This window comes from Electrona antarctica (genome assembly GCF_951216825.1).
Source record: "Electrona antarctica genome assembly, chromosome: 21".
NCBI classification, from domain to species: domain Eukaryota; kingdom Metazoa; phylum Chordata; class Actinopteri; order Myctophiformes; family Myctophidae; genus Electrona; species Electrona antarctica.
In genome coordinates this window covers 25,077,801-25,102,003 of record NC_136802.1, presented here as the reverse complement: position 1 = coordinate 25,102,003, position 24,203 = coordinate 25,077,801, and the positions used below count along the sequence as shown (strand labels likewise).

General features: G+C 43.2%; 3 protein-coding genes across 3 annotated transcripts; 1 reads left to right on the top strand and 2 right to left on the bottom strand.

Moving 5' to 3' along the window:
- Positions 1–7,613: 7,613 nt before the first annotated feature.
- Positions 7,614–9,368, top strand: LOC306914296 (prostaglandin D2 receptor 2-like; the record flags this gene model as incomplete). Its single annotated transcript, XM_079491293.1, has 1 exon — positions 7,614–9,368. Exon 1 carries the CDS (start codon positions 8,229–8,231, stop codon positions 9,366–9,368), a length of 1,140 nt encoding a protein of 379 aa, XP_079347419.1. The 5' UTR covers positions 7,614–8,228.
- A 3,646-nt stretch (positions 9,369–13,014) lies between these two features.
- LOC306914443 (putative G-protein coupled receptor 132) lies at positions 13,015–16,326 on the bottom strand. Its single transcript, XM_079491464.1, has 3 exons — positions 15,691–16,326; positions 14,454–15,333; positions 13,015–13,909 (listed from the first exon to the last, which is right to left on the bottom strand). Exons 2-3 carry the CDS (start codon positions 15,032–15,034, stop codon positions 13,447–13,449), a joined length of 1,044 nt encoding a protein of 347 aa, XP_079347590.1. The 5' UTR covers positions 15,035–15,333; positions 15,691–16,326; the 3' UTR covers positions 13,015–13,446.
- Positions 16,327–16,726: 400 nt separating this feature from the next.
- Positions 16,727–21,032, bottom strand: ugt5g1 (UDP glucuronosyltransferase 5 family, polypeptide G1). Its single transcript, XM_079490964.1, has 2 exons — positions 20,909–21,032; positions 16,727–19,493 (listed from the first exon to the last, which is right to left on the bottom strand). The coding sequence occupies exon 2, from the start codon at positions 19,478–19,480 to the stop codon at positions 17,873–17,875; it is 1,608 nt and encodes a 535-aa protein (XP_079347090.1). The 5' UTR covers positions 19,481–19,493; positions 20,909–21,032; the 3' UTR covers positions 16,727–17,872.
- Between the last annotated feature and the right edge of the window lie 3,171 nt (positions 21,033–24,203).

Sequence of the window (24,203 nt, the reverse complement as noted above, 5' to 3'; positions counted from 1 at the left end):
ATTTGAATTATATCACATCTTTCATGGACAAAAGTATGTCAGGGAGGAAAAGCGCAAGTTATTTTTTTTTAAACCAAAAATAAGGTTCAGTTCACAGTATGCTCATATCATGGCAGGAAATAACCCACTCTACATATAAACACTTGACATCTTTAAACAGACTGGTAAAGTTATTTATTCATTTCCAGAATCAGAAATAGCAAAATACTATCTTGCTAACGCTTGCTTATCAACTAAGACAATTAAACAATTGTCAATATGCCACTGAAGCCTGAATGTGATTTCTTCAGATGAATTCACACTCTTTTCAGATGAATTCACACTGGTTGTTAAGACAGCTAACATTGTCTTAACAACCAGCTCAGCCTCCAGGAAGCTACAACATAGGCTTCTAGGCCTACTAATAAATATAAATATAAATATAAATAAATATATATATATATAATATATATGATAATTAATATAATAATATAATAATATAAATGAAATATAAACAGCCTCAAACCTGACGTGTGTGCCCTGACCCGTGGCTGTGCAGTGCCCATGTGTGGAGATCCGTGTTGCCAACTTGCCATCAATATGACATCGTAGCACTGACGTCACAGACTGGCCTCTCAGTATGATAATGGATACCAGCTGCTCCGGAAAATGGATACGCACACAGATAATACTGGGTTACGGCATGGCTTTGTAAGAGCTCATTTAGCCTAAAACCCAACAAAACCTTACAAATCAAATCATGTAAAGCTCAGAAAAATAGACTCAGAGTCAGAACATATCCCACCATCCTGCCATCTCTCCATATTTGGGCAACACCTGTTAGAGATTCACATGGGAGCCACGCCATTATTAGATGAAGCCCTCATCCTGTCTTGTAATATTTCACTTTAATACACACTTCTCTGTCCAACCCATGTCCGATCCTATTTCACCATACAGCTACTGATCCAGTACATCTGAATGGTACCATCTGTTTGTTTAATATGGAAACATGATCATCACCCAACCAGCAGACCACCGGCGTAGGGGCCATCGGGCCACGCGGGCCGTGGCCCAGTCAGTTTAGAGCTGGCCCAGTCGAACTTCGAAGAGAGGGGGAGAAAAAAACAAGAAAAACAACAAAAGATAGCCTACTTTGGTGGCTCTTGTGCACGCAAATTTCTGTTTAGTATAGCAAACCACAGCATGCAAGCCGCCTTTGTTTTAAATGGTCCTATCGGACCGTGGATACGCTAGCCCCCCCCCCCCTCGCGATCGGGATGCTAATTTGCCCAGTCAATCATTTGATCCACGCTACGCGCCTGCAGCAGACTACTCTTCACTCTCCCAATTCAATCGACTATCACCACTTCAAATTGTGCATTGTCCATTAATCATTTTGAGAATAGCAGATCTGCAACCTACCAACAAGTTGTGAGCTTGTAGATTGGCTACTTTTGCTATTCATAGAACAAATATAAAATGGTAAATGGTAAATGGTGCATTTATATAGCGCCTTTATCCAAGGCGCTTTACAGAGATTGTGCATTACATTCACCCATTCACACACACATTCATACACCGATGGCAGCGGAAACCATGCAAGGCACCAACTAGCACATCGGGAGCAATTAGGGGTTCAGTGTCTTGCTCAAGGACACTTCGACAGTAACTCTGGGGGAGCCCGGGTTCGAACTAGCAACCTTGCGGTTACGGTTTAATACTATCAAAGACACAGTATATAATATATAATATATATAATATAATTTAATAATATAATAGTATGTCGGAACTAAAGCCTGTATACCCGGTGCCAGAGGGCGCCTGGCACCCTCAGTTGCAAATTCTGCCCCCCTCAGTTTAAGTTTTATGTACAATTGTTTTACTATATCAAAATTATGTGTGCCCCCTTGCCATTTTCAACTGTCATTTCATCCTGGAGCCGAGCCTGATTGGATGCCATTGACAATGAATGGCCAGTTTTGAGTGTTTGTTATCAAATCAAATCAAATCAACGTTTATTTATATAGCAGAAGTATATACATACATGCTATAAGAAGGGTATATGTGTAATCAGACAACATTAAAAGCCAGGGAGAAAAGTGGGTGTTTTACAAGAGATTTAAAAACACCCAGGGACTGGGCAGAGCGAATGGGAAGAGGCAGGGCATTCCAGTGTGGGACTGGCCACGGAGAAGGCTCGGTCACCTCTAGTGACACATCCGGGCACAATCAAAAGCAGTTGGTCAGCTGACCTCAAGGGTCTGGCTGGAACGTATGGCTCAATGAGTTCGCAGAGGTAAGGGGGGGCAAGCCCATTTTGGGCTTTAAAAACAAACAATAATAATTCTAAAGCGAACTGGGAGCCAGTGTAAACACAAACATTGTGTAAACACAAACATTGAAGACAAAAGTGAGCACGCAAATTGTGATTGGCCGGAATGAGATGATGTATGATAAGAAGAGTGCCCCTCACTTCACACATGTGTGATTTTTAAGCAAAAAAATGCAGTAATTAGCGCTGTGTGACGTCATTGCACAATATGACGTGGCACTATGGGTATAATACTGTGTGTAAATTGAGGCGGAGTTCATTCGACATCACAGCGGACCCTTTGAATCAGAAGAAGAAGAAGAACATAACAGATAGCGCCTTTGGAGAAAGGCGCTCGATGAATGCACGATTTACCATTTGAAACAAGATGAGCAGCCGTCACAGGCCTGCGAGTCAGAACACCAAACAATGTCATCAGTTTGAGCGCCACCACCACGCGAGATCAGCAGATGAGGAGATGTACTGCTGTCGTGTTGATGATAAGAAACGCTGGGCTCCGTCCAATCCCATTGAACGCAGCAGCCACTGGACTGGTGACTTGACTGCTAATGATTGTAGCAAGAGTTATAGAAAGCCTCTTGGCTCGAATCCTACTCGGGTAGAAAGCCATCAACCAGAGGTTGAAATATGTCCCAGGTTCGATAGATATCTTAACTCGGAAGATATTAGACAGAAGAGAGCCCATGTAGAGAAACAGAAACGTCAACTAATTAAACCAATGGTGTTTGAAGTAACGAATCCTAGCGGCCTTCTGTGTCCAGGAACAAAACCATCCAGGTCCAACGATTGTTATCCCAATCAATATGGTCTTCGCGTTAGGGGTCCAGTGGCAGCGAAACGCTATCCTCGTCATAATCACAAGCTCAGTGCAGACATTATAGAGCTCAAACGAACCTCACATCCCAACCAACCAATCTTCGAGAACCATCATACTTGTCATAAGTCCAACGTTGAGACCTATGATGTTTCCTGCAGGGGTCCGGGGATAGCTGGAATAACTGTCAACTGTTACCAGACAAACTATGTAACCTACCCCGCCTACCCGTGCAGGGCTAGAGCTTTAGGGATCCCTCACCTGAGACCGTGGCAACCCCCACATTACCGGAAGCAGGAGTTCCGCAATGAGTGCCAACAAGACCAAGGAGCTGATCGCCGACAACAGGAAGGGGAGAAGAGACCACGCACACATCGCCGGCGTCGCAATGGAGAAGGCCAGTGACTTCACGTTCACTTTACTTCAGCATACAGAACCCGCGCAGCACGCTACGCTGACCAGGTCAAAACTGTTCATCTGTAGAACAGCTTTTGCAGGACAATGTTTGACACAGGACACATTTGGCGGCGCATAAAGCTGGTCCATGTCCAGTTTGCGGCTCATGTTAAAGAGCTTCAGGACAACTGGTCACAGAAATTACCCATTGATATTTCCCTGTATTTGTTCAAATAATTATAATGTGATAAATGTTTGTGTGTGTGTCCGGAGCCAACGTTGGAAACAGCTGGACCCAATTAACAGCTTATTCACATTCCATGTCGATTTCAAGATCAATATGATCAGGTTTTTTGGAATTGTATAACTTTAATTCCATAGTGGAAGTCAATGGGGGCTTGGATCAGATTGAAACCGATTGGGAGTCAAATGTCACGATTGACATGACAGGCTGGCCACATGATGTCTGACATCGACATGGTAGCCATCGTTAGGCCCTATCTTGTTTTTGTATAAATTAATTGATTAACTGACTAACTGATGAATTTCAGTACACAACTATGTTTATATTTTGATGTTGTTTTGTTTTGATATTTCACATTTTCATTTGTCTCTTCTCCTTATTATCTACACTGACAGTATGTAACTTCAAATGGATATCTGTAAACATGTGATGTGATAAATAAACTTGAAGCTGAAGAAAAGGGCTCTCGCGGAGGCAGGGCCCTGATTTTTGTTTTATTTCGTTTTTCAAGTCTTTATTTTTAGACAGAAGCAATGGGGATTTGGGGAGCCAGAGTCCTATTTTTATTTAATCGTTTTTTTTTTTCGTAAATCCTTTTTTTTAGAGGTGGGTGGGGGCATTGTTTAGGTTCCACATACATTTGTGTGGCATTTTAGTTTTTGAGGGGTGCTAGCCCCTCCAACGCCTGGCTTTGTGTGTGCTCCCGGTGATGTCATGTGGCAGCCAAGTCTATGGACTTTTTATGTTTGCTTTTGTGTGTGCCCCCAGTGACATCATGTTACAATGTTGTTCTGCAAAGCAGGACTTAATCGAGCTATTATACTCTTGTTTCAAACTCAATTTGGGGGTGCATTATTAGCTCAGGAGTTTGAGTGTCTATCTGAGACAAAGAAGGTCCCTGGTTCACGCCTCAGCTTATCCAGGCTTGCTTTAAATTGCCACACACAAATCATGACAAATCATCATATATCAATTAACGCAGGTGCACCTTTTAAAGACAGAAAATGGCATTTTGACTATTTTATTTCAGCATTGTGACATTTCCTAGTGGAACGGGGGCTTGTTGCAGCATGACAGGATGCAGTAGCCCAATTAGAAATGAGAATACTTCAATCTATGCTTTAATAATTAAAGTTTAATTCAACATTAGCTCTCTTGTGACACCAGTACGATGATCCTATACAATGGTGGCCGTAAGAGTGACTACAAACCGTAAATACAGAAAGAGAAAGGAAAGGAACACACACACACACACACACACACACACACACACACACACACACACACACACAAGTACAAAAGCATGTCTGTTCGCAGAGGCATTATCACCCTGCATATCACTGGAGTGTGTACGATGGTTTCTTTGATTAAACGAGTTATCTGTCATAGCCTACTACAATTAGGCTATAATTAGGTTACACCTAGTGTTGAAAGAAAAGCCAGAGGGGAAAAAATGTTTGGTATTTTCAGCCTGTGGTACAAACCTGGGGCAGATCTCAGTAGACCATATAGGCCTACAGAATGTTTCAACAAAGTGTGACAAGTTACACGTTTCGTCACTTCTCTGCTTTGCTTGTCGTTGTGGTTTCTCTTCAACATCGTAGCCTAATGCCCACAAATGATTTATCATACAACTACAAACTGGTATAGCAGGTAATTTCCGTGTAAACTGAATAAATCAAAGAACAGCGTATTGGATGCTATCGCTATTGTAGCAGGCCAATGACACAGCAGTTATGTTTTTACTTAATTACTTTACATAGCCTACAGGAAGCAAACTGCAAACATGCAAACTGAGTCTTTGCATGTCTTTGTATCAACATTTTGTTGCAGGCCTATATTTTGTGTCAGCTTAGCCAATGAAGCCGGCCTACTCCTTACAGGTGGTCATAGAGAAATGACTTCTGAATAATAAATATGTAAAGAAAAAGCTCAATAATAAATAAACCTGTTCAGGGTGATGAGGCCAGCAGGATGTCAGTTAAGGTTGTATGAAATTTATGAATGAATGAACCATTGTAAAGCGCTTTGAGCACTTGGAAAAGCGCTATAAAAAATGTCATTATTATTATTTCTCTATAATGAAATGACCACCCTCATTATCATTCAACACCAGAAGACACTAGCCTTAACGGTATGGATTTATTTTTGTATCGACCCTGACAGATATAGCCTACAAGAATCAATACAAAAAGAAAAAACAATCAATCCATCCAGCAATGAGACCACAGCAAGATACCCAAGTCACCTTGGGTGTGAACTGTGAAGTGAACCCAAAAGGAACAGCTGACATTTAAAGCTCCCTCTGGTTTCACAGCAGGTTTTCAAACTACTACTGCAAGAGAGATACGGATACCGTAGGCTACTCTTATTTGACAACATGCAATACTTACTCGCTCTGCTCTGCTTGTCAGACCTGCCAAAAAGCAGGTGAGCCGCGCTCAGGCTCAGCGCGTCAGATGATCCGTGAATGAAGGAAGGAGGAGGAGGCATTGGAACGAGGATGTTGGCCAACGTGGTGCATTTTCGCGATTCATTCCAGTTTCCACTCGATGATTCTCCGTGATCTTTTGTTTTCTCTCCTGGTATAACACATTAGCCGAGAAATCGTAGGTCTGACAAGAATATTCGTTTTTGTTTTGATCGTCGCTATTATTTGTAATATGCATTATGCAGGTGTGCTGTTGCGCGCCTTTACGCGTGCGCCTTCTGCTGATGCTGTGTAGTCATAACCAGCGCAACGAGTTGACAGAACTGATCAATGGTGGGTGAAAGTGATTGAATTCTGTTAACTGAAGTGAAAACCCAGGTAGGCCTAAAGGTTTATGATTTTCTTTTTAGGTGTAATAACTAAATCTACAGTGCATTGGATATTGGTGCCCTATAATAACTGAGTGAAAAGTAGCATATACTCATTGTTATTATTGTAGCCATGCTTTTTCAGCCCTGTCCTTTATATAATATACTATATACTGTATATCGAATTACACACCTTTCCACATTTAAAACTTACACACATGATTACAATATTTAAGTTTGCTATAGAAATGGGCTGTAGCCTATATCATAGCCTACTTACTGTATATAGGCTACAGTATATAGTATATAGGCTACAGTAATATATAGGGCGTATTGTGCCTAATTGGTACATGTTTCCGTTCCGAGGATGTGGGCACCCCATTCGACTGGTATCACCCCATATAATCGGCGAAATCATCCGTTATCAGCACGTTTGAATCAGATAGTGATGCTGCAGTCTCAGTCTCACAGACAACATCACTGTTGCACAAGTGATGCACTGATTGCAGAAGGTGATCTTTTGAACCTCATGGGTTTCTCAGGTATAGTTTTAGTGACTGCTGAAGAAGGGAAATTGCTAAATGCATTTTGAAACACCACATTTTTCAGTAAGTCAAATTACATTTTACAGTCACTGTTGTGTTGTTATAACAAATATGCAACACTATTCTGACATGTACTGTATTAGCCTACTAATGTACTGTGTGGCCTTCATTGCGCTATCAATAGAGAAAGACTGGAGTGCACAAAATCTATGTCTTTCATTTGTTACTGGAAAATATTAGCCTTTAAGCTACTCTTGGCATGGCTGAAAGGGGGAAGCTACAGCAGAATCACTGTGGCCAATGTTTGGACATGAAGATAGTTGTTAATTGTTGAGCAGTTTAACTCGTATTATTTTGTCTCACCTTATAGGAGTTGAAGCTGTATTTTGTATGTTGAAAACATGGTCATATTAAACCACAGGTGCTTTAAATGGTGAAAAGTCGCCAAAATCAAAGAATAATTAGTGATGGAGACAATTAAATGAGGTAGTAGACCTTTATGATTAATGCTGTCATATCCATCGTAAGTGATGGAAGTTTTATGACAAAAGCATTTTCTTGCACCATAGCATGATTGGGGGCATTTTACTCACAATAACATTAGACAAGACAGCATCTTGTTTTTTTAATTATTTTGCTGCGTTCACACGGGCAGATGCAAAGACAGTCTACCATTCATTGGAAGCCAGCGAAGCAAAAGCTACAAAGCTACAAAAACCTTGAGCTGGTTTCAACTTCAGATACAAAGATACAAAGCTATACAAATACGCTGTGTAGCTTTGCATCTTTATCTTTGTATTTTTTGCATCTGCCCGACTGTGAACGCAGCATTTTTTCAACCACTTGAACCCTAGCTTCCCTATTGTGGGCAAAGATTGGTGAAACTTCTGAGGAAATAACAGAGCTTACAATGAGTTGCGTTGCAACATGGCTAGACCTATTCCCCCATAGGACAAAGTATATAGTGGTTAACTTCAAAACTGAAATCTGCAGTGTGTCATTTCTCATACTTTCTGCTGCAGATTTTATCACTGTGAGGCGGAAATCTAAGCTATACAAGTATACAGTATACACACCACCGGGTTCAAGGGCTTCGGGGCAGTTCCTCCCATCAAGATGAACACATCTAGCAGCCCTGTCTACTGCCCCCTCATCCAGCAGATGGCAAATGTCAGCGGCGATGCGTCCAATTCCACGGCCACGGCCAGTGCCCTGGGCTTGTTCACGGTGTGCCTACATGGCATCATCTCCTCCTTGGGAATCCTGGAGAACCTCCTCATCCTGGGGGTGGTGGGTTTCCGCATACGCCGCACGATCCTCAGCGTTTGGATCCTCAACCTGGCCGCCTCGGACCTGCTGGCCACTGCTTCCCTGCCGTTCTTCACCCTCTTCATGGCCCGCGGAAAAACCTGGACACTAGGCACCACCTTCTGCAGGCTGCACTCCTCTGTCTTCTTCCTCAACATGTTTGTCAGTGCCTTCATACTGGCGGCCATCTCTTTGGACCGCTGCCTGGTGGTGCTGCGGCCCGTCTGGGCTCAGAACTGCAGGAATGTGCAGCTGGTGGGGAAAGTTTGCGGGCTGATCTGGGCCATGGCTCTGCTCTGCACCGTGCCTTTCTACCTGTTCCGTGACACCATCCCGCAGCGCAATGGCAAAGTCCAGTGTTACTACAACTATGCTCGCTTCCTCCCGCACGGTGAGGATCTGGCGTCTGTGTGTGAAGCGCGTGAAGAGGCCCTGGCCTTCATGAAAATGTTACTAGCCTTCCTCGGGCCTCTGCTGGTCATCATCTCTAGCTACGTCGTTGTGTCTACCAGGTTGGCGAGCCGAGGCTCACGGCGGCCTTTGCGTTTCGTCCGCCTAGTCTCGGCCGTGGTAATAAGCTTCGTGGTGTGCTGGCTTCCGTATCACCTCTTCAGCATTATGGAAGTGGTCGCCCCCGACCGGTCTTCCGCTCAGGCGCTTGCATCACGCGCCCTGCCCACCGCGGCGAGCCTCTCCTTCCTAAACAGCGTTCTCAACCCGATCCTGTATGTATTCAGCTGCCCAGACCTGTGCAGTAAGATAAGGCAGTCCCTCAGTGCCGTGATGGAGACCGTACTGGCTGAGGACCTGGTAGACCTGGCTCGAAGGCGAAGCACAGCCCGAAGCTCGTCCATCAACAACACTGAAGTCCTGCTGAGGGGGAATTACTCGATCCGCAGACCTAGTCAGAGTCCAGAAGAATATAAGGGGGAGGATCCTCAAATTTAAAACTCATAAAAGCGGTGTAAGTGATATAAAAAAATCACACCCGTGTGAACTGAGTGGTGTAAGGTCTTATATAGACTGATCAGCTGTGGTCTGACGTAATGTCTGACGTAATGAAATCACACCCGTGTGAACTGGGTGACCATAGCAACCATGCTAATTTTGTGAGTGGTGTAAACCACTCCTACGACTGGCTTTGTTAGTTTACGTGTCTGTCTGTCTGTCTGTCTGTCTGTTCGTAAAAAAATGAGCATGGTTGCTACGGTCACCCAGTTCACCCGGGTGTGATTTCATTACGTCAGACATTACGTCAGACCACAGCTATATAAGACCTTACACCACTCTTTTTTGGTACGAACAGACACGGGTAAATATTTTTTGGTACGAACAGACACGGGTAAAAAACATTTGGTACGAACAGACACGGGTACAAAGCCAGTTGTTGGAGTGGTTTACACCACTCAAAAAGTAAAAGTTTTATATTCTGTTATCAATCATTGATATTATAGACCATATTCACAGTGGCCATTTTGCACTTGAGTCATAGGCCTACTTAAAGATTCTGTTTTGTATGTGTCTATGGAGTTAACATTACTCTACCACCAGGTGTGGTTAGAATATTGAAATATGTCTTCCATGTGTATTTTTGGTTTCTCAAATGGCCCAATTGAGGCCCAGGTCAAAAGGCCCAATCGAAATGACAGCGACATAGTTATAGTGACATCACAATATCATCCCCTCCCCTAACCCCTCCCCCTTTATCATACAACAGATCTGGGTGCGGCTTCAGATCAGGTGGATCACCACCCATCACCACCCACCAGACAAATCAGGCATACTTAATGAACTGGTGGGTGTGGCCACATAAAACATTATTTACACGTTTAACACTTTCTGTACACCTTTTCTTTGTTAAATCTTTCTCCTACTATAACTATAGTAGTACCTGATTATCATGTTTTAGGGGGGGGGGGGGGGGGGGGGGGCACGGCACGCCATCTTTAATGTGCCACGGGAGGTGGCATTTCTTCCCAACCCGTGAGAGCAAAATGGCCGCTATGTGTTTGTTCAGTAATAATGGGTCCCCCCTTCTCTCATACAACACACGGAGAGAGAACTCAGAAAGATAAGTTATCAGCTTAAATTTTTGTGTTGCAGTTCACATATTCTCACTTCCAATTTCATATCTTGTATCCTGTCTAGGTTCTCTCTCATGATTGGATAAAATTGGTATCCCAATCTGAAAATGTATTTCATGTTTGCTATAGAAGTGGGGAGACTTATTTTTAATCAAAACAAAACAAAAAGCACTTACATTACCACTTGAGTGAAATTACATCCGCCATGTTTACGTGTCTGTGATGACCACAGCATAGGCTGAAGAGGTCAGTATTATGTACAGAATCTGCCCAGCTAAGCTGAGCTTTAATAGCATGTTGCTTTTAGATTTGGAGCGAGGGATTTTATGAGATGAACTGATAAAATGACTATGGAAAACAATCTGCAATGGTCTCTTATCTTGGACAGGTGTTGTTTACGTCAAACAAGCCATACAATAATTCATTCAGTGCAGAAACAGCATGTGCATCAACCAAAAACCACAGAAACCTGTATGGCATGAAATGCCGTATCTCAGCAGAAGTGGGCCAAGTTGGCCAACACAAAAACGTCCTTCTGCTGACACATTGGAATGATTTCCTCCTCTGTGCATACAATAGAAAACATTATGTATTGTGCAGGTCCTTGATGACCAACATTGCATATATTGTCCATGACCTCCATGTCCAGGTACTTTTGTACCACATGAACCCTAGCGTCCAAAAGCCTGGGCATGTCACAATAGACAAGCATTCGGCTAAAATTGCCTAACATTCAGCAAAAATAGCAGATCAAATGTGTTATTTTTGTCGCAGAGATTTGGTGTTTGGTGATTTTGATGACCAAGTATCATTCCGATTCTGTGTTGGCCAGAGGTGGGTGGTAATTATTCAGAGATTAAAACATGGACCCAGTCAATAGAGGGTATGCGCGTGACATCATCATCATACCCGGAAGTTATGCGGGAACGCCTATACCGAGTGTCAACAAACTACTTTCTGGCCTTGACAGCCCATACATCCAAAATCCGACGACGCTAAACGACGTTAAACTCACTTTGCCACTCGTTTTGCCGCTTATGCATGTGCATACCCTATAGCCAGGTCAATGAAATATATATAGGGTTTAAGTGGTTAAACACGTAAAGTGCCAATTTCACTGTTTGCCTCAGCATGAGCTTCACTGGACTGAATGACATTTCTTTTCTTGTTGTAAAAAAAAAGAAATACCTTTGGCAGCTTTTTTTTAATCTAAAATCTCAAAACCAAACAAACCTCGCTGATGGTTGGTAGTAGAGCTGGGAAATATATCAATTTACCAGTAATATTGATATTGTTATATGAGATTTATCGTCTGGGACTTTTATGGAGAACAATGGAGAATATTATGATTATGATACTGTATAGCTAAGGTTAGGTGAATGATCCTGGCTAATAAACAGATTCTGATTGTGATTAAATATATTTTCCTGGTCTTAAAATCTGTATTACAGTAACGTGATAGAATGATCTCAACTGTTCTTTCAGTGAAATGCCTCTTGAATGTTTACCTGTTTGGTCTTCATCTTCATGTCCAAATGATCTTTTCTTAAAATGTACTTGTGTATTAAAAACAGGAACGAGCACAGGGTGCCGGACCGGTTCCGGCGAGCCGCCCCGCGTCCGAAACGGTCGAGAAATGACAGAGTTACTGTGTGGGGAACACTCTCTCTCTCTCTCTCTCATGCTTGCACGCAACAGTGCAACACTATCTCTCTCTCTGTTTCTAGCACAAGAGCGCCACGTTTGCCCCTATTGTTACCCTAAACATAGGGACAGACATAGGGACATAGGGAGGGATGGACATTGCTGTTCCTTAGAGTGGCTGCACCACTCAAAAAAGGTATTCTGAAGGGCATCCCCAAAAAAAAAAAAAAAAGACAGCAATAGTCTTTGGACCCATTGGTCAGGAGCCTATCTTCTTTTTAGCGTCAATCGTGAGGCAGCTTGATGTACAAATACACCCCCTGGATATAATGCTAGTATGTCACATTATGAACAAGTACACCTCCTGGACATGATGCTGGTACTGTATGTCATATTATGCACAAGTACACCCCCTGGACATGACGCTAGTATGTCACATTATATACACGTACACTCCCATGGACATGATGCTTACCCATGATGCTGATAGTCTTTGGTATGACTGTGTATATCTTAGGATTGACCTCTATCTGTTTGACCAACTCACACTCACTTTCATCTGTGTAAACTAAACATACAGATAATGCGGTCACCTGACCATGGCCTTAATGGCGTCAGAAGTAGATCTGCATAATCATACTTGAATGTGATGCCATGGCCATGGTCACTGGACGGTCACTGCATAGTGTACTGGTCAAACAGATAACGGTCAATCATCGTGATCTGAAGTATTAAAGCTCTTGAAATGATGTTTAATTACTGGCTTTAGTTGATGTACAGACATGCATTATGTGACAATAAAACACGTCGTAAACGTCAAACTGAAAAATAACCTATGTTCTAAAAACAATGGGTAGCCTATAAAGTGTCTTGTAAAGTGTCTTCAGACAACTTGTTGTGAAATTGAATAATAATACATTTGAATCTAATTGAAAGCAACGTTCCAAAAAGCACATTTTGAACAAGAACACAAGTAAATGCTACATATAAAATGGGCATCTAGGCCTACCTCTATCTTAAAGCGTAGAACTATCACAGCCAGCCACGCACAGAAGACTGCAGCCACGAAACAGGTGTATTGATTGTTGTCTATTCTAAGCAAAATGCATGTTTTGTTGTGTATGCTGTACATAAACATTACCACTGGGTGGCACAATTGCATCCTTTTTTGCTGTATCAAGCAGGCAGCGTCTGTTACATAAATTAACCACTTTGAACCACTTTTTCAACCTGACTGGCGTTCCTATTTTATATGCGAAAATGTTCAAAAACTTTCAAAAAAGAACACGAAAACGTAATTACATCCTTATGCTCTCTGTCTCTGTCTGTGTCACAATGTTCCTCTCCGCGCTGTCACTGTTGTTAATGTGGCACGGGCGAGCTCTGGGGTTCAGCGTGAACTGTTTGGCTTTGGGAGCACGGCCGTGCCCATGTCCCACGCAGGGCAGGGACCGACGCAGCTCCAGGCGAGCGTCGGGACAGAGGAAGATGTAGAACAGCGGGTCCAGCAGCGTGTTGAGGCTGGTCAGGCCGTAACACAGGCGATAGACAAGGAAGATGGAGCGTTCCAGTTCACACTGTGTGTCTGGGTCTGTGTGCAGCAGGGACACAAACATGTAACCCCCCACCAAGTGGTAGGGCCCGAAGACCACGATGAAGTTGAAGGTGATGACGACCAGGATGCCCACGATTTTGTAACGCTCGTGGTCAGAGACGGAGGGCGATCGTTGGAGCGTCACCCCAATGCGTGCTGAGGTGTAGCTGTGGAGGGAGAAAGATGCTGCATGAGGGATGAGGCCATGGGGAGGTCAGTTAACTTGCTGTCCAGAAGCATAATGCTTCATTTTTACAGCGATGCTGGTTTATATAGGGTCACATTTGCATCTGTCCTAATTTAGGCCCCAAATATAAATAAATAATACAATATATATTTTTAAGCACAAAAAACACATTCATAAAAGCATCCATAATTTTGATAATCATTTTTCCTTTTGATCTAGTAATCTTCCTTTGGTGGTTCCAAATTGGAGTAATGTGTAAAGTGCTAGTTGGTCATAAAAGCAAGATGAGTTTGAAAAGAAGACCCAAATGTACCGGTAACTAACATCCAAGATTCGAACCACGTCTCCTGAGTAGTACGGGACACTAATGCCAAACATCTGAATCAGCAGGGAAACCATACAGTATTAGGCCAGGCTTTTTAAACTGCTGGCTGAGTTACTTGCTATTCAGCCTCAGTCAGAATAGAGTAGAATAAAATAGAATCGACTAGATTGATAGATTATCTATTCTAGATTGGTCTTACCCCAATATCCCACAAGGTAGCAGGAACCCCAAGGCCACGCTGGCAATCTTAAAGTGTGCGAATCTGGGGGTGACTGGGTAGTGCTCCAGACACCACAGCCTCTCAGAGTCAAACACGGAGGGCAGCAGACCGCCCAGGCAGAACAGGAAGGTCAGCGTCCAGACCGCCACTCCAGACACGGCGGCCACCCTCACGGTCCTCACCCCGCGGCTGCTGAGCGGGTACACGATGGCCAGGCAGCGGTCCAGCGCTATGAGGCACAGGAACATCACGCTGGCGTAAACATTGACGTAGAACACGTACCCCACCAGTTCGCAGGCGGTCCGGCCGTAAGGCCAGCGGTGGCCCCCCTGGAGGTAGAGGATCCACAGTGGCAGCGTAAGCAGCTGGAGGAGGTCCGACAGCAGCAAGTTGAGGATGTACACCAGCTGGCAGCCACCCCCGCCCGAGCGGCCCAAGTGGTACAGCCCCCACAGTGACAGCAGGTTGCTGGGGAGACCCAGGGAGAAGCTCAGGCTGTAGATGTAGGTCAGACCAACTGTGTCTGTGTCCAGAGGGAGGTTGCAGCTGTCATTGGACATGTCTCTGGCGGACGTGTCTCTCTCTGGTGGTGCATGTGTCAGAGGTGACAACCTCACATGGGAAACCAGATGTGATTTACTTTAGTTCCACCTGAACGGATAGACAGCAAATGTTCCCAAGCAGACACCAAAATAAATTGATCTACCGAAAGGTGACAGTTGGGTTTATCCACTTATGATTGGTCCATTGTCATGCCATTGCTGTGTTAATTAAGGTTGGCTCCGGCAGGGAAGGTGGCTTTGCATCGCTTGTGAAGTGTCCGTCAGGTGACTCGGGTCTTCAACGTTTCCATTCTTGCCTGCAAAGCACAGAACAGAGAATGAACCTGGTTAGACCTAGACACGAAGGCCCTTGAAAAAGACAGTTTTTGTGCCACAGTATCAGATTGTAAACAGGTGCATAGAAATGAAAACAAGGTCACCATTCTAACCACATGGACCCTAGTGTCCCTATTCTGGGTGGAACATTTGGCTGAAATAGCTAATCTACAAGATCACACAGCTTGTAGAGATTTGCAGAGATTTGGTGTTGAGGGGGAAAAAAAGAAACAGACCAAGGATAGAGCCCTGGGGTACCATGGTCAAGTAAGAATATAGAGTTTAAGCGGTTAAAGGCTTTCACACCATGCTCAATCACATCAACTCTGCTCACTCACCTCTCATGACTATGAAAATGAGAAAGGCTGTTCCCGAATGCTGCTCTCTCTGCACACTGCCGCTTGACGACCTGCTGCCGGTGTATTTGGGAGCACAGAGTCTCGAACCAGGCCTTGTCTACTGTGTGATCGTTTCCTCCACAGGAAACCCACTTCTTCGGTTTTAAAGGCAACATCCTGAGGCAGGAGAACGCCTTTCTCCACCAGAACAAAAAAGAAAAAGAAAAACAACAACACACACACATACATACGATCACACGCACTCTTTCTCTCCCGCTCTCTCACCCTTTATGTCAGACTTTCCCTCCCCCTCAGGAACAGGACAGGGCTATTCAGAAGGGCGTCAGGAGGATCTGGTGATGGATGTGTGAATAATACCAGTGCAGACCGTTTTGGCATTATACATTTCAACAAATTGCATAATGCCCAACCTCACCCTGTGAGGTTGCCTTTTAGCATCTAATGAATTGTTTACATAATCTACATTTTTACTCAAGCACATTTTAATTACACCGGTACAGCCTATAGGACAGTCTTAAACAGGCAAGTGGCAATGTCAGTCTTTCCGCCTGTCACACTTTGCTTTGTCAGGCATGCAGAAACCAGAAAATGTCCAAAACGGTTACTTTTTAGGAAATGGAAATGTGTTCCGTGGATATAATAATAATGTTATTTTGTCATAAGCTTTTGTTAATGCGTTTCATTGGTTAAATAGTGATAAAACCCACAGACTTTCACTTTCAACCTATTTTGGACATCTCATTTGTGTAATCTTTCAAGAAGAGTGAAAAATATTATACCGGTATCCAAAAATAGCAAAGAATAATGAAAAATAGCAAGAACAGAATTCTAAACATTTTCATGTCAAGGATCCCCAAATTGATGTATGCATTTATATATATAAGTATAAACAGGGTTAAAGTGGTTAAAATGATGCTATATGTTAACACATTTTAATGGGGACCCCCTGGAACCTCCTCAAGGACAACTGGAGGTCCCCAGAACTCACTTAGATAACTACTGGGTTAGAGCAGAGGAAGTTCATTCAGTAGTGTAACTGAACTGATCGATTAGATTTGAGGAAATGTTGGGGGCCTCATATGAACAGAGTCTGCCAACAGAGAACTCGACACAACTTGGCACAATGCACATGCAGACATTTCTTCTTTGTTGATCCCTGGGTGGAAATTCAGGTGTCATAGTGACGGCAGTAAGATTGAAACAAAGGAACATGACTAAGAGCCAAGAGCCAATAAAAACAAATATACAATACGATTAGATTTGAGTCTCTCAATAAACAAGTTCACATTATGTACAACAGTCTATCAACAACTAGTATGAATTCACAGTCTAAGGATTTTGTTTTTACGTCTGGATGAATATATGAATATATATACTGACTATCAACAGTGAATTTGCATAGAATGCATATTATGTGTACATCACCAGTGAGTATCTGGGTAATATGTACAGTTTATCAACAGTGAATATGTCAATGCATAGGCCTACAGTATGTATACATTCTAAGAACAGACTATACAGTAGTATGAGTTCATATTTAGTAAGTCTCTCACTCAGTTATTATCCTTAACAGAAATCTGGCATGATTCTGTAGTATACGACCTAGTTGTCCACGTGTAAAGGCACCCGTCAGTAATCCCACAGAACAGAACAGACAGAGAAAGTCTTAAGCTCTCATAAGTCTAAAGTTTTGTGAAATCAAGTAACCAAGAAAATCCATCTCTGCAGATGTTTCATTTCAGCAATTTACCCACGGTGAACTTGGCTGTGGTGCAGGGGAGGAAAATGTTGCACAATTGAAATTGTTTGAGGAAGAATGGGAATGTTGAGACAATGGGTACTAGGCAGTATTTTTACAACATGGTTTCAAAGGGAGGAGGGTCTAATCACTTGTTGCATGTTTCCTTTAAAATGTCACCAGTCTGCTATTTGATGGATGATTCAAGGTGAAAGTTGTACCAAGAGGGAGAATTAAATACGAATAGCATTTCTATACATTTTAAAAGGACAGTACTCTACATGCAGAACACAGTCTACATGTTCACATGGAAAATTATACTAATAGTCATTTTATTCACACATCCATCTACATTTATTTACACGTTTCAAATAGAACCCATGACGATTTCAAGACTAAAAAAGCTTACTAATCTATAATACGTTATTCTACTTTTATTTTCCTCCAGGAACTCCGGCAGCAGAGCAGTCTGCAGGCAGACACTGATGCCCAGAAAGAGGCCCCACTGACGACCAGGAGCAGCACAGCTACATCTAGGCTATGGTAGGTGTACCAGGGTAGATCAAAGCTTGCTGAGCGCAGGTGGGCTGCTCCTTTGTTCCTGATGACATACTCAATCCAGAAGGTGGCAGTGTCCATAGGGGACATAGGTTGGTCACGGTGCAGCTGGGACAGTGCCTGCATATTTTGTCGGTAGGAAGGCTTCTCCAGGATGTCCTTTAGGGCCTCCAAGAAGTTGTCCGTGGTTAGAGAGGTGGCCTCCGCTACCCGCGCTGCCCCACGCACCTGCAGCCGCAGGACGTTGTCAAACTGGTCGAACAGCAGCGGGACCCCAAGGACAGGGACACCATGGTAAATGGCTTCGTACAAGCCGTTGGTGCCTCCGTGGGCAACGAAGGCACGAGTCTTGGGGTGTCCCAGGAGGTCGTTCTGGGGCAGCCAGTCCAGCAGCAAGGTGTTGTTTCCCAGGGAGGAGGGCCTGCTGCCCAGATACCTCCACACCACCTTCTGAGGGAGCTGAGCGAAGGCTGCAGCAATGGACTCTGTCATCTCCCAAGGCAGAGCTGTCACCAGAGTCCCAAGAGACATCACCACCACTCCCTGATCCCCAGAACTCTGCATGAACGCCTCGAGCTCGGCAGGGAGGGGCAGGGCCTCCTTACATTGAAATCCCCCTATGTAGACCATGTTGGGCATTGTAGGCCGGGGGAACTCAAAGACAAAGTCCACTCTCATCAGCCACACATCAGCTGAGCGCTGCATGGAGAGCAGGTCTGCTCCAGGGGGGAAATGTCGCTGGAGCAAGTCCTTGTAGAAAGGCAGGATGACCAGATTTTCCTGCAACATGCTGGCTGCATACCTTAGGACGTTCTCCGTCCTCTGCAGGAAGTTCATCTTGTCGCTGAACAGAGAGTTGTACATTGGCACATAGGAAGGTGGAGACGGGGCCACTGCCATGTGAGCCTCTGCAGCATTGAGCCATCGGACGTTGTACACCAGCGGCAGTCGGAGGTATTGCGCGAGTAAAACCCCTACGGGGAACGTGGGGTCAGTCAGCAACAGGTCGAAGCCAGACTCCTTCAGCGTTGCCATCAGGGAAGAATCCTCCAAAACGGCGACGATCAAACGAAGAGCCGCGCCGTGGAACATCCGCAGCATGGCCGCCACGTCCTTCTGCTGCTCGACGAAGCGCCAGAGCGGCGACATCTTGTGCAGCTCCAGCGACCGCTGCATGAGCTCGGCATAGAAGTCGCGTCCGACGTCCCCGCCAGGGGCGTCCGGAGTCGTGACCGTGATGGAGGCGTAGAGGGGAGAGTTCTCGCGGATGTACCAGCTCTTGGCAGAGCGCACCACCGTGAGGCTGTGACCTCTGGAATGCAGCTCCTGGAGGATCAGTTCCATGTTGATCCAGTGGCTGCCGTCTTCAGGACACACTAGAATCCTTCCTCCGTGGCAGCCGCTGGCCAGGAGCGTGAACAGCAGGCCGATAAGGGGACTGAGTGAGAGCGCTGTTGCTCCACAAACACCCATCCTTTCGAAGAAGCTGGAATTCACATAGGGGGAAAAAAACTGTTTTGTTTTATTCTCTCATGGCTGGGCTCTCCTCCAACAGATATAGAGGCCATGCTTATAAATATGTACACTAGAAAAGATTACGTTGTCATTATACCACAGTGTAATGAAATAAAAAATAGGAATAGCTTTCAATAGGTTAAAATTCTGTTAAAAACACAGTATACAGTATATTCACACATTAGTAATAAACTAGGGAAAAGTAATAGTAATAGTAAACAGAGGCCATTGATGTATGATTTGCTTAAACGTGATTTTGTCCCTTTCAGTGCATTGATAGCATTCGAACCGGGAGCGCAAAGCTATGTTTCAGTATGATAAGCTGTGCGTGCAGACATGCAGCTCTTTCATGTTTCAAGGTCACTTTTAGAAGAGAGAAACAATGCATTGTTTAAGGCAGGGGTTGGCAACCTTTTTGACATGAAGTGAATTAGACTCAGAGCAATAATCCTCCAGACTCCCTCCCCAGTCAGAGTTAGGCGTTTGAATGAATGTAGAGCAAAAGCAGCAGATCGACAAACTCAAAACGTGCCGCTTCGCGCCATGTTTCGAGCTTGCAGATTTGCTACCTTTGCTACTTTCGTGTAACGCTGTAGTATGATCAAGTAGGGCGTTAATTTACGAAAAAAAACACAAAAAGTCAGATATTGTAAATTATTCCGCTAGCAGTTTGTTTTCAACTGGTGGTCATGGACCACCGTGAAGGAATTGCATGTGATCCCTAATCATGCAATTAGAAACGTACTGTGGGAAAGTGAAGGCTGTGGGAAAGTACTGTGGGAAAGTGAAGGCTGTTGTGCGATGTGTGTACTATCGCGTAGTATGATTTTATCGTGCAACGAATTGTTCATTTCCAACCCTTATTCATTTAAATATGTTTATTATGGACTTATGAAAAATTATTTAAACATTTTAATACATTTAACAAAGCCATTGTATTTATTTCCATTTTAAAACGTTTTTCCCCATGGACCACTAGTCTGTGGACGAAACAGTGGGATGCATAGACATGGGATGCATAACAAGTGGTCCCCAGGTTGATTCTTAGTCAGGGTGGTGATCCCTGGTTTACAATCAGTGGCTTTATACACTAAGACAAATTTCAGTGCGAGCTGACAATAAAGTACTATATAATGTCATATCATCCATTTTAAAGTTATGCTCTGTATTTACAGTATAGTTTGTAAGTATTTCATATTGATACTTATGGTAAAGAAAAGAACCATGCTCTGTCACTTTTAGAATTTGTGAAAGAATTATTACATTGATAGTAGACTATACATTTCTATGAAAATGTCTGTTAAACGTTCATCTTAAAGACTTAAAACATGCAGGCAAATATTCTGTATGTGTATAAAGTGAGAAACAGAACAAAAATAAACTTACAGCAAGAGTTGAGTAACTTGAGTTCCAATGCTTGTCTTTGATGGATGGATCCAGATTCTGCCTGTTTTCCACAGACCAGAAGTGCGTACAATTATCCTTCCTTTATGTCCTGCCCACTGTGTCATTGAACATCGAGCAAAAGTAATGACAATCTCCCCATGATTTATTATGAAGCGTGCAGTGCACTGTGAAATGTGAGATGTCAGATAAACTGGTTTGTACTGGAGTGCATGCCTGATCTGGTATTGCTTCCCGTGGGCCAGCCAAACCAAGCCAAATTTGGGGCCGGGAATCGGGTACATTATGGGTACTTTGCTTTGCTAGAAGCTGACCTTAATTTCAATTTTGTGCAAACGGATTGGTTGCAGCTGGGTGGAATCCTTTGGTGCATGGTGGCGACAGTATATAATCATTGTATTATTATTTTTTAATAAAATGAAAGTCTCAATATCAAAAGTTACTTTATTTGGCTTACTCATGTTACTACTGTATGTGCTTTTTTGTTTATTAGTTATAGGCCTACATATGTTAATAATGCGATATTTCTTTTTTTTTTTAGTTTTACACTTTGTCAAAACACTTTTGTAAGGTGAAAGAAAAAGTAATGTGAGCAAAACATCTAGCTCTTTGGTTTAACTGTTAATATGTGTATGTGTGTATGTGTGCGTGCGTGCGTGCGTGCGTGCTCGCACGTTACAGTGGAGGTGGAAGTGATGTACTCTGAAATTGTGATCACAAACATCAAATAGAGACGGGTCTGGAAGTTTGGCCTCTGGCCAATGTTTTTCTAAGCAATGGCAGGCCAGAATACAATCAATGGCTAATTTAGGAACTGGAACATTTATAAAATGAACAAACGTTTCGGCCATCCAGCCTTCGTCAGTGTGATAGCCGAAGCATTTGTTAATTTTAGAGACACTCTTGCCACTCATTACTTTTATAAATGTTGTTGATCTAAGACAGGGGTTTTCAACAGGTGGTCTGTGGACCACTGGTGGTCTGTGGAGGTATTGCAAGTGGTCCCTGACCATTCATTTAGTAATGTAGATTTGTTGATTTTAAAATGTTGCTTTCCACTTGACCTGGTGACCTATGATGAATGTCCATGTAGTAATTTACTGACAAGTTGGAGTTCAAGAAATTCACAGAAAAAGGGAGTTGGAATCTCAAGAGGGATAAGTGCACAGGATTGTCTGGTTGAGTCATTATTATTAGGAAATTGGTTGAGAAACAGTGGGATGTAATACACATGGCTATGGATACATAGCAAGTGTTACACAAGCACTAATCTTAGTCCATATCCCCACACCCAACACAACAGTGGTCCCCAGGTTGATTCTAAGTCCGGGTGGTGGTCCCTCTTTCACAATCAGTTGAAAACCTGATCTAAGAGGATATCACCCCACAGGAGTCAGAGCATGGTGGTAATAAAAGGTTTATTTTATTTAGGAAGTGGACCATGCAACAAACGGCCTTATAATAAATAAAGATGAGTATGTTGTAATTGCACATCTGTGCAATCATACAGATGCAGATGGAAATGCTTGTGTAATAATTTTGTGCAGGCTACAATCTGTGGCATACAGTATAGGATATTTAGATAATAAAAAGATTTTAAAGAACATTTACCTGGAGCTTTTCAAACAAGAGCCGTTTAATTTTTCAAGGTCTCTTCTTAGATTTGGACAGCGTACAGTTGTACAGTTGAATAAATGTGAAACACAGTTGTTTAAACGTGAGAAAGGTTTTTCATCCAAAAGTCTAAAGCGGAAAGTTGACTGTGAAAACAGAACATTCACAAGTATGGAAATAGAACTCTCCTGCTCGTTTTCATCAATGCAAAGCCATTGTCTATTTAACTGCCCACATTATGAATTATTTACAAGCTAATTTGCTGTGTCACAGGGCCAGATATAATATTTTTGGCAGTGGCGGCCAGTTCTGGCCCAGTTGCCTACCAGTGAAATAAAGCATTCCCATTGTTTGAGATAATAACTAAGCTTTTCATTTAGGGGGAAATTTCTGACGCCCAGAAAGAGCCCCAACTGACAGCCAGGAGCAGCACAGCAACATCTAGATTCTAGAGGCTATGGTACAGTAGGTGTACCAGCTAGGGTAGATCAAAGCCTGCTGAGCGGAGGTGGTCTGCTCCTTTGTTCCGGATTACATACTCAATCCAAAAGGTGGCAGTGTGGATAGGGAACACTGTAGTGTGCTCTGTTGAAGAAGAGCAGGGCAATCTTTCAACAACAACAACAAATAATTCTAATACAAATGCAACATGCCAGATTTCATATGTTATTAATTCATGCAAAACTCTGGGATTCTGGGAGGAGAAAAGACTTGAGCAAGGGAGTAAGGGGGGTGTCAGGGAAAGAGCGAAATAGGGTGGGAGGAAGCAGCAAGGTCACTGGCGAGGGAAAATAAAATGAGTGTTGATGATTCCGATAACGGCGCGTGTGTCTGAACAGTCATATCAGTGTGCTGCAGCCTTCCACGCACCTCCTCTCTACCTTCCCTCTGTGGAGTTATGAAACGCTGGCACTGGAACAGGCTGCCTCAAGGTCCACACCAGTGTTGCCATGGCTGCTTATTATAAGCGACTTTGGGCTTGCTTTTCCTGTAAAGTAGCTTGTAAATATTGGTACTGTACTTGCGGGTTGCAAGTTTGGGTTGGGGCTATTTCTAAAGTCCAATGTTGTTTAAACCATGAGTGATTCTCAAACATTTTAATAAATAGGCATATGCATTTGTCTGTATACAGACAAATGCAAGATCCCACGTTCTTCTTTTAAAATTAAAAGTGCTAAAAGTGCTCATGTATACTACTAGTTGCTTCTTTTGGGCTTGTTTTCATAGACCTGATTGCTTATTTCTCTCACAAACTCTGCCAACACTCCCTCCCGTACTATCAGCACACAGCAAAATCACAAGTGTTCATTTAAATCTGAGATTGTAACAACGGACCTGTAAGGGTGGCATGGAACGCTCACATGCGTCAGTGCCAGAACTATAAATACAGAGTTTAAAGTCACTGGAACGAGGCAGATTTGCATGCATTATCTGCGTAACACACCTTTTCCAGGAAATATTGTAACAAGCTGCTGTTTCTGCTGTTAGTTTGTAGTTATGTACAGTACGTAGTTAAGTAGTTAGTAATTATGCATTAGGCCTACAGATATTTCAGAAAGTTTCACATACTAGAATGAACAGTTTAGGGCTGGGCAATATATCAATATTATATCGATGTCATATATATATATATATATATATGTCGTCATATGAGACTAGATAT